The sequence below is a fragment of the Pseudonaja textilis genome, chromosome 2 (genome assembly GCF_049901715.1).
Source record: "Pseudonaja textilis isolate UNSWEBS1 chromosome 2, rPseTex1.2, whole genome shotgun sequence".
Classification (NCBI taxonomy): domain Eukaryota; kingdom Metazoa; phylum Chordata; class Lepidosauria; order Squamata; family Elapidae; genus Pseudonaja; species Pseudonaja textilis.
Genome location: NC_141991.1, coordinates 20,164,256 through 20,174,877, shown reverse-complemented (window position 1 = coordinate 20,174,877; position 10,622 = coordinate 20,164,256). Strand labels below are relative to the sequence as shown.

At 45.2% G+C, this 10,622-nt stretch overlaps 1 protein-coding gene across 1 annotated transcript; it reads right to left on the bottom strand.

The window, feature by feature from the left end:
- Positions 1 to 3,255: 3,255 nt before the first annotated feature.
- On the bottom strand, positions 3,256 to 5,315 carry LOC148126797 (olfactory receptor 2AK2-like). The gene is made up of 2 exons (XM_087923150.1): positions 5,212 to 5,315; positions 3,256 to 4,216 (listed from the first exon to the last, which is right to left on the bottom strand). The coding sequence occupies exon 2, from the start codon at positions 4,189 to 4,191 to the stop codon at positions 3,256 to 3,258; it is 936 nt and encodes a 311-aa protein (XP_087779276.1). The 5' UTR covers positions 4,192 to 4,216; positions 5,212 to 5,315.
- Between the last annotated feature and the right edge of the window lie 5,307 nt (positions 5,316 to 10,622).

Below are 10,622 nucleotides of genomic sequence, written 5' to 3'. Positions count from 1 at the left end.
CAGAAGTTGAAAATTGTGGTAATGTGAGGTCCTCACTTAACAATCCACATAGTCCTTGTTTAACAAAGGCAACTGGGGCTGCCAGAATTGCCATTACTATGAGGTACAGTCAAGTGATGTCACACTTTATGACCGTGTTATTTAGCAATGACAATTCTGGTACCTATTGCCCTTATGAGCCAAGGACTACCTGTAGTGTCTTATCCATTTTGAGAAATCTCCTCACTCCATATTGCTCACAAATACGTATGTATTCTACACTTCATCATCTAGTCCAGGGGTGTCAAACTGGATTTCTTCGAGGGCCGAATCAGCATTGTATTTCTCCTCTGCCGGCCAGCGATGGGGAGGCGAGAGGAGCAGGGGGCGGGATGGATGCCCCCTGCAGCACCCTGCTGGCCAAAATGGGATGCAGGGGTCTGCTCTCAGCCCCCCCGTGCCTCATTTTTACCCTCCATGGCCTCCTGCAGCACAAAATGGGCCTCACGGCCCATTTTCCAGCCCATTTTTTACCTGGATTTTGGCCCATATTTGCCTGGCAGAGTGCTGTAGGAGGCCACGGAGGGTGAAAATGAGGGCACATACGGCCTATTTTAGCTGCCAGAGCCACCATGGGCTAGTTCTTTGATTTTTTCAGAGTGGCCCCATGGGCCAGAGTTAATCACCTCGTGGGCCAGATTTGGCCTGCAGTCCTTGAGTTTGACACACCTTTTCTAGTCTCTTCTAGGAGGGATGTTGAAGACATGCAAGAGACTTAAGTCCTCACATGAGGGCACTGGGAAACTAGAACTATTTTTCTGTGATTGTCTTTTATTTTGATATTCTTTGTTGAACCAAGCCAAACCTTTTGCTGGAATGTATGAGTAAAGTTGGTTCTGATGCTGTGTCTTTGTCTGCATTTGTCATTTAGTAAGAATTTTTAGCATACAAGCTTGGACTGAATGTGCACATTTGGATTATCTGGTGTGCTTCCAGCCAAGAACAATCTTTTTTTGACTAAGGTATGTAAAGTTCAGTAGGTCAGAACAGGTACTTCATTATATACTCTCTATACAATAGTGTGGAACTCTCTAGTCTATTTTGGTTGATTATTGCATTCTGTTCTGAGCACTGAATTTTTGGAACAATATCAACAAACTGGAGGCCAATCTTCAATCTCAACCCTCAATAATATGGAGAGATACCTGTGGTCAGTGGTGGGGGAGGTATTAAAAATGCTGTGCTCCATCGTAATATCTCAACATGACCCCATCATTAAAAGATAGGTCAGTATAATTCAAACTTTACATCAGTGGTTCTTAAGCTGTTTGTTTGACCCAATTATCACTTGTCCCAGTTTCCACTAAAGCCATTATCCTCACAACAACAAAACAAACAAACCGAAACCAGACTGTGCTATTTTACAAGAAGCACCTTGCAGCAGTGATCCCAAATTGGACTTTCGACTCACAAACAAGCAATTACAAATTCCCCCATTATCCTCCAGAATGTTGTAGGGAGCTTTACTTTGCTAGTCAACAGTGTGCAGCAGCCAAAAATCCAATGCAATCCTAAATTGCATTAACAATGGGATACAATCTAGACCAAATGTGGTACTAATACCACTCTATAAATGGTATAGGGTTTCCTGCCAGAATGGAAGGACTAGAAGACCTCCAAGGTCCCTTCCAACTCTGTTATTCTGTAATTATGACTAGGGAGTGGTTAAGTAAACCCAATTAAATTATAGGATGCAAATCTATCCTTAAAATTACATCTTGATTAAAATCTTGAACTGAAAATCAAGTTCTCTAAAGTAGAAGTCTCTCATAACCTCTCCCTGGATATATGAAAGATTTCCTTGGCTGCAGAGAGAATGAAAAGGAGATTGACCATAACGAGTTTTTCAAAATAAATACATTGTTTTTTTCCTCTCTTCCTCCATTATTAAGTAAACGTTTAATTTTGTTGGTTACAGATAATTAGGATTGGAAAAATAGATTTCTTATTCTTTCCCACCTTTCCCCGCTTCCCTTTCTGTGTCTCTGTGTAAATGAGTCTGGAATTAAACGTTAGATTTTTACAAATCAGATTTGTATCTGATCAGACCAAACTCTGATTGATATTGTAGTATAGATTTTTCTCCCAGATTTGATTTTTAAAACTTTCAGCTTGCCTCACTAATTTTCATAAAGGAAGTTACTTGTTTCATAAAAGTTGTAGGACAATAAATCTTGCACCAATTTGCAGATAAGGCAACGGATTGGATTGTTTGATTTTTAAAAACAATAATCCTAGAGATATGTATACATGTGTATGTATATATTTATATATGCTAGAGAGCTAGTTGGGGATATTGATTAAGGCATGAGGCTAGAAAATGGGTCACCCTGAATTCTAGTCCCAACTTAGGCGCAAAGCTACTTTTGAGAACCTTGGTGTCATATTCGCTGATCGCAAAAAGAGACGTGAGACTCAGTGACCTTTTTAAAGCTCTTTTATTTCATTCTGAGATCGGATCAGCCTTCTTCGGATCGGTGGTGGCTTATATTGAACTTGCCTTGCCAGCCGCGGCCAATGACACCGTTTCGAATCCCCCGCGATCGGTTTCCTCCAATCGTGGGAGATTCACAACATGCCAATCGCTGCGGCTTACTCAGCCAATCTGAGCGCCGTGCGTCCTGGCCAATCAGGACGGGGGGTTACAAGAATGCTAAGAACCAATATGGTGATGAACTCTTTCCACAAAGCCCAGTTAATTTTAGGACTCTGTTCTTGCTTGGAACTTTCCAGAGGTTCTGGAAATGATAAGGAAGGTGATTACAAGGGTAATCCTAAACACAATGGCCTTTGGTTATTCCGTGCGGGACACTTTTAATGTATATACATAATGGCATCAAAGTAGATATTAAAATTTAAACTCTAAGAAATTCATTCTCCATTCTGCACCATGAAAGGAACGTTTTTCATTTTAAAAAACCCTTAAATAATAATTCTGTACAATATGTGTACATCACCATGCACAGATGCTTAAAGTAAATGTCACTTTCCCTAGGTATGCTAATAATTTAAGTAGATTAGAGGATTTAATATTTTAGACTCAAACTCCATTATGCAGACTTAGGATTCTAGTTCACTTTTCCATCAGTAAAATAACAGCAATTAAAAAGAGATATCAAATGCTATCGAATACCAATAACTGTATTTCACCTGGAGCAGATGCCCAGATTTTAAACAGAAAATATTCAGTGTTAGCAGTAGGTTTTTATTAGCTAGTCAGTCATGCAAGCTGTGTTTTTGGAAGATTTTTCTCAGAGCTTCCAAGACATCCTGATTCCTCAGGCTATATATAAAGGGATTTATCATGGCAGGCAGAGCAGTAAAGAACAGTGTATTAATCATGGCTTCCTGTGGCGAATAAGAGGATGCAGGTTTCATGTATGTTACAATAGCAGTTACATAATAGATCCCAACTACACACAAGTGAGACATGCATGTTCCTAAGGCTTTGTGGCTCCTTTGAGAAGATTGTACCCTCAAAACTTGGAGAAGGATGGCAATGTAGGACGTGAGGATAAGTGAGAGGGGGATGAGTAGTACCATGAAATTTCCAAAATATGTTGTTCTTTCAAAATCAGAATTATCTGAGCAAGACAACTGGATAAGAGCTGGATAATCACACATGTAATGGTCAATCACATTGGACTTGCAGTAGGGAAGGGGCAATACATAAAATGAGCAAGTGAGAGCTTGGACAGTGGACCAAAACCAGGCTGCTATTGACATCATATAACAGACATTTCTCCTCATGATGATGGGGTATTGCAAAGGTTTGCAGATGGCTACGTATCTATCATAAGACATGGTTGCCAGGATGAGACATTCTGCTCCTGCCAAAATCAAAATTACAGAAATCTGAACAACACACCCATAGAGTGAAATGGTATAGCTGTTGGTTATAAAACTGACCAATACTTGTGGGACAATGGAGAGAACTTGGCAGAGGTCCATGAAAGCCAACTGACTAAGAAAGAAGTACATGGGAGTTTGAAGTCTAGAGTCTGTTTTAATCAGGAAAATAAGGAGATTGTTTCCCATCAGAGCAATCAGAAACATGAAGAGAAGCCCCCAAAGGAACAGGGTGGGTGACCATTGATGCAGAAGACCAACCAGAAGAAATTCTCTCCATGAAGTTATGTTTTCCTCTCTCATTCCTCCTTCATTGCCAAGCTTTTATCTAAAGTTACAAAAATAATTTGGGAGAGCTTTTGTCATAAATCTGTTGAAATCAATATTTATTGATAGATATTTTCCCCCTTCCGCTGCAATGGATAGACAATGGCTAAAATGATCATGATGACATTGAAAAAGAGTGTGTCCTTTGAAAATGTTTTTCTTCTCATCCATGCAACTTCTTCAGGACTAGTTTCAGTTAGACCTGAAGAAGCTTTTTGGATGTGAAGTGAAACTCTTTCAAAGGAAAAAAATCAAGGAAGTCCAGTTGCCTTTTGAAAAAAGCATCTTTAGAACAACCATGATCTGGATGATTGGGAATCTCTGTAGACCTCTGGCCTATCTTTTTCACCCTGATCCAGCCCTGCACATTCATGTCTTTAAAACCTCCAAAACATTTTCCTTAATAATAAGCACAAAAGAAAAAGTTCTTGAATACTATCGTAATATGCTGCAAGAGAGAGAGCCTGTATGAGCAATCCCAAGTCCCAAGTCCAAAATCTGAAATGCTCTGAATGTCTACACAAGAGCTGGCCCTTCTTTAATATTCAAATGGGTTGCGCAGAATGTTCTCTTTATCCAATTTAGGTTGAGACAATTAAACATTAATGACAATTTTAATTTTGCATCTCTGATAAAGAGAAAAAAAGGAAGATGAAAGTGTTGAGCATCTGGAAAATAAGAACTTGTTTATCAAGATCAGGCAAACAGTTGTATTTTATTCAAGTAAAGAGTGATCCACATTGTCAGGGGTATCCTTAAAATGAAATTTTGAGTTTAACCACACAAATGTGCATGCACACACATGCTCCTGCACACACATTCATGCATCTAGAGGAGCACACCCAGAGTGTCATTCACTACCTTATGAATTCCTGGATATAGCAGGGATACAATTATCGCTATTATATTATGGCTCTTATGGTGTTTGTATACACACAAACACATGCTCAATATACTTCATCATAATTATCTCTTCAGAAATGAAGCATTACATACCTGCAGATGCTGGCAACAAGAAAATGAGGAAAACAGGGTTTTAAAATCAGAAAGCTCCATTTGAGGTGCTGAATCTTTGCCCAACCGAATTCTTTTTCATTGCTTCTTTCATGGCTTCCTCAAGCCATGCAACGGGATTCTTTTCAAATACCTTGTATTTATTCTTCCAGTGCAAGATTCATTGTCTTACATCCTTCAGGAGACCAGCCATTTCCATTCTGAAAACTAGTGAGACAAATTGCAACTTTTAAAAATCAAATCAGGGAGAAAAATACTTGCTAGGGATTTACAAATCAGTAACAACCATTGATCAGTAACAAACAACTTAGTGAGAAGGAAGGACTCACTGGAGAAGAGCCTAATGATGGGAAAGATTCAGGGCAATAGAAGAAGGGGACAGCAGAGAATGAGGTGGGTGGGTGGAGTCACTGAAGCAGTAGGTGTCAGCTTAAATGGACTCCAGAAGATGGACAGGAAGGCCTGGAGGAATGTTTTCCCATGGGGTCGCGATGCGTCAGACACGACTTCACAACTAACAAACAATCATTGACCTGATTTTGATACCATCAGATATAGATCTAATTCTTAAACATATAGACTGTAATTCTAGGATTACTTATGCACAGCAATGAAGAGAAAGTGAGAGAGAAAATAAAGAGAATGACTCAGACCATTTTTCCTATCTTACTTATCTTAACCAACATAATTAAATGTTAATTTAGTAATAATTGAAGGAAGAAAAAACTGCCCATTCACTTTGAAAAGCTCCAGTTAGGGTCGATCTTCCTGTCATTCTCCCTACAGCCAGCTAAGTCTTTCATATATCCCGGGAGAGGTTCTGAGAGACGTCTTCTTTAGGGAATCTGATTCTCTTTTCACGGTTTTAATTAAGGTGCAGTTTCAAAAGGGAAATTTTCAGAGCATAAGATCATATTATTTATTTCTGCAGGGTTTTTTTTAATCTGATTTTTTTAAGAGACCTTCTCAGGCATTTAGTGAATTATAAAGTGACATCATGAAAGTCATGCTAGTTCCAAAGGCACGTCTTGTTGCAATAAGCGTGGAAGAAATCGGCATCCTAGAGTCAAAGTCCCACTTAGTTCTGGTACTGTGCCTTGTTGTTTGAGCCTTAGACTGAGCTAAACCTCAGACCTGTCTTTTCAGATCTCAGAGCTGCCCATATTCTGCTCCCAGGCCTTGCACAGAAGGATCTCCTTATTCCCGAGCAATCTCACTCTGCCAGCATAACATACATTTCATTTCCTATTGCTAACACCTCCTCCAGATCAAGTTTAACTTATGGTCTCTGCATGAGCATTGTCGTATCGGCCGATCGATCACAAAAGACGCGAGGCAGTGACTAGTTTAAGCTCTTTTATTTCAGGTTGAATCTGCCGCCGGCTGAGTATGCGGCAGCTTATATTGAACTGGTGCCGGGCGCCACGGACAATGACAGCCGTTTGAATCGCCCGTGATCGGCTCGGCCAATCGCGGTCACTTCGTAACGGCCAATCAGTGCCGCGCACTCAACCAATCCAGTTGCTGTGCATTTGGCCAATCAGGAGTGCAGCATTCCAAGAATGCAAATGTCCATACAGAACACCCCTCCCCTCTTGGTTCGGTCCTACGTGACGTAGTCCCATAAGTAGGCGGGTCTCCGTACTTGCCTATTGGACCTGCGCAGGTTAGTTGTCTCTTGGCTGCCGGCCGGTTCGGTCGGGGTCTGTGTCGCTCTCCGCCTCGTCGATGGAACCGCCTGGAAGGGTTTGTCAGGCCTCTCGCCACAGCTCCCTCCTGGTCTACCTGGGCTGGTCGAGCTGCTGGCTTCGCTGCTCCTGCTCGGGCTTCCCGGGCTGGTCAAGCTGGCTTGGCTGCTTCTTTCAGGTGAGGCTTCGAGCGGGTCGTTCCCTGGTGCTTCGGCAGGTGAGTATTCCTGGTTTCTTTTTGATGGGGTTGCCTGTTTTGTTCTTCGGGTTTTCCTCCACTCTTGGTTGGTGTTTTGGCATTCCCTCTCTGTTCCCGGTTCTCTGTTTCTGTGTGCTTGCATGTTGGTTGTATTTCCCATGGTGGTTCTCGATCTTAGCTGATCAATGTGTCGTTTCCATGCTTGCCCGTCGCTCGTTAGTAGCCGGTACGAGCGGGACCTGTTACCTGGGTTATCATTGCCGGTATACAGAGTGGGTCCCCTGTGAAATTCTTCTCATAGACCGCATCTCCTGGTGTGAACATCCGGTGCTTGCTGGAGGAGTTGGAGGGTTTTTCTGGGTTGTATGTGGGGTGCAGCCGGTCGAGTGCTGATCGCAGCTATCTTCCCATCAGCAGCTCTGCCGGGCTCTTGTTCGTTGTTCTGTTCGGGGTTATGTGTTGTATGAATAGCATCCTGTTGATTTTGTCCTGTATTTCCCCGGTTTCAATTTTTTGAATCGTCTTTTTTGTAAATTGGACCATTTTTTCCACCCTTCCGTTCGCCGCCAGGTGAGCCAGTGCTGTCAGCGCGTGCCGAATTCCCCGTTCTGCCAGGAATCTTTCGAAGGGTAGTGCGGTGAACTGGGGCCCGTTGTCAGATACAATGACATCTGGGAGGCCGTGGGTTGTGAATAATTTGCTGAGTTCCTTGATGACGGCTTCTGTGGTGATTGTTCTCATGTTGCTTACCTCCAGCCAGTTGGGGTAAGCGTCTACCGTCACCAGGAATGTGTGTCCTTTGGTGGGTCCTGCGAAATCTATGTGAATCCTGGACCATGGCCCTCTGGGGGTTTCCCACTCCAGGATTGGGGCGGTGGGTGGGCTCGGTCTGGATTCTTGGCATTGTTTGCACGATGCCACCCAGGCTTCGATTTCTTTGTCCATCCCTGGCCACCAGGCATGACTTCTGGCCAGGGCTTTTGTTCAATAACGATGCCAGGGTGCCCTTCGTGCAACATGTCCAAGACTCTTTTCTGTAGTTTTTCCGGGATTATAACTCTGTCTCCCACAGTAAACAGTCCTTTTGTGTGAAGAGTTCTGTTTGGTGGCTCCGGAAGGTTCTGAATTGTTCATCATCATCTTTTCTGGCCACCCTTTCTCCACCCATCTTAGAACCCGCGCCAGACGTTTGTCTTTATTTGTTTCCAGGGCAATGTCTGATGCGGTTAGGGGGAGGTTGGGTAAGGTCTCTATACTCAGGGTGGACATGGCGGGTGCTGTGTCAGCATCCAGGTCGGGTAGCAGTGTGCGGCTCAATGCGTCTGTGTGCGAGATTGACTTACCGGGGCTAGCCGGTAATTGTAGGCAGCGAGGAATTTGGACCACCTTGTCATCCTCGGGGATAGGATGTTCGGGGTGGCCCTGTCCCCTGCCAGGATTCCAAGCAGCGGTTTGTGGTCTGTGATGATGGAAAAGGTCCTGGCGTAAAGGTACTCATGGAACTTCTTTATGGCCACGACAATTGCCAGGGGCTCCTTGTCCAGCTGCCTGTAATTCCTTTCCGGTTTTGAGAGAGTCCTTGAAAAGAAAGCGATGGGTGCTTCTTTTCCATCGGCAAGGGTGTGGCTGAGGATGGCCCCGATGCCAAAGGGGGACGCGTTGCACGTTACGGTTACGGTTAGGGGTTGTCTCGCTGTATTGGATGAGAACAGCGTCCGATGTGAGCAGGTCTTTTGTTCGGTTGAATGCGTCTTCCTCTCACCTTCCCCAGCTCCAGGTGGCTGTCTTGTCGAGCAGCCTATGCAACGGTTCCGCTGCGGTTGCCTTTTGGGGCAGGAAAACATTATAGAAGTTAATCAACCCCAGAAACGCCTGCAATTCGGTTTTATTTCTTGGTCTAGGGGCTTCCTTGATGGCTCTGATTTTTTTCTTTGTTGGGTGGATCCCGTGCTGGTCTAGGAGGTACCCTAGGAACTCGACTCTTTCTGTGCGCAGCTGGCATTTCTCTTTCTTGACTTTTAGCCCTGCGTCTTTGAACCTTTGAAGCACCTCCCTCAGGTGGCTTTCCAGTTGTTTTTGGTCAGCCGCTGACACCAGCACGTCGTCAAAATAGGGCACTACCCCTTTGATACCCTGGAGCAGCCTCTCCATTAAACTTTGAAAATCCCCGGTGCTACGCTGACTCCAAACTGGAGCCTCTTGCAGCAAAATGCCCCGCGGTGGGTGACTATGGTTTGCGCTTCCGCTGGCCTTTCTGCTGACTGGCAGTTGCTGATAAGCTTGTGCCAGGTCAAGTTTGGCGAAGATCTTACCTCCCCCCAGTGAGTGCAGAAGGTGCTGTACCACTGGGACGGGGTAGGCGCTTTGTTGCAGCGCGCGGTTGAGGGTGGTCTTATAGTCACCGCAAATTCTCACTGACCCATCTGGTTTTACTGGGGTGACTATAGGGGTCTCCCACCTGGCATGGTCTGTTGGCTCAAGTACTCCCTGTTCAATGAGCTTATTTAGTTGCTCGTCGATCTTGGGCCTGAGTGCAAAGGGTACTCGCTGGGGTTTGAGACGGATTGGGACGATGGTAGGGTCTAGGTTGAAAGTTATTGGGGCCGCTCAGTACTTGCCTAGGCTGCCATCGAAGACCTCTTGGAAATCCCGTGTGAGCTGCTCCTCCCAGTCCGTCTCAGCAATGTGGTTGGTGCCGGTCACCTCTATTCCCAACGGCGCGAACCATTGTAGTCCCAAGAGGCTGGGGCGGTCCTTCTCTACGACGGTTAAGGGGAGTATCTCGGTGTGCCCTTAAATGTGACTTTAAAATGTCCGATTCCTACCACGGGGATGAGGTTCCCCTGGTAGTCCTTGAGGATGAGTTTCTGGCTTTCCAGTTCGCACCGATGTATGGCCGGCACCAAGCGCTTGACTTCCCGCCATGAGACCATGGAGAGGTAGGATCCGGAATCCACCTCCATTTTGCATGGGTGGTCTTCAATGTCCACCTCCATGTGGACTTTTTGGCCATCCCAGTTGGATGAATGGCTGATAACGACCGTCTGGTGGGTTTCTTCTTGTTGTTGGGCCTCGTTGAAACGCCTGTTCCTTCCTTCCTGGCTCCACTGGCTCCCGGTGTTTCGATCTCGGTTCCTCAGTGGGGTGCCGTCTCATCTCCCTGGGCTGCTGTCTCGGCTCTGGGGGCTGTGGTTCCTTTTAAAACGGCACACCTTGGCGATGTGGCCCCGTTTGTCGCAGTGCCAGCATATTGCATCAAGGAACCAGCATTCTGACTGTGGGTGATCGCCGCCGCACCCGGCGCATTGGAACCTCAACTTATGGCTCCACCGCTCGCGCTGGTCTCGTTCCATCTGGAGCCAGTGGATGTCTTCCTCGTCGTCCTCGGAGTCGGTGGGGGAGTCGAGGTCACCGTGGTGTGTGGATGTGGTTGCTCGGCGGCTGGTCTCGGTCTGCCTCTCGGGGTCGGGGTCATTTCGGCCGTGGCTGGGCGATCCATGGTGCTC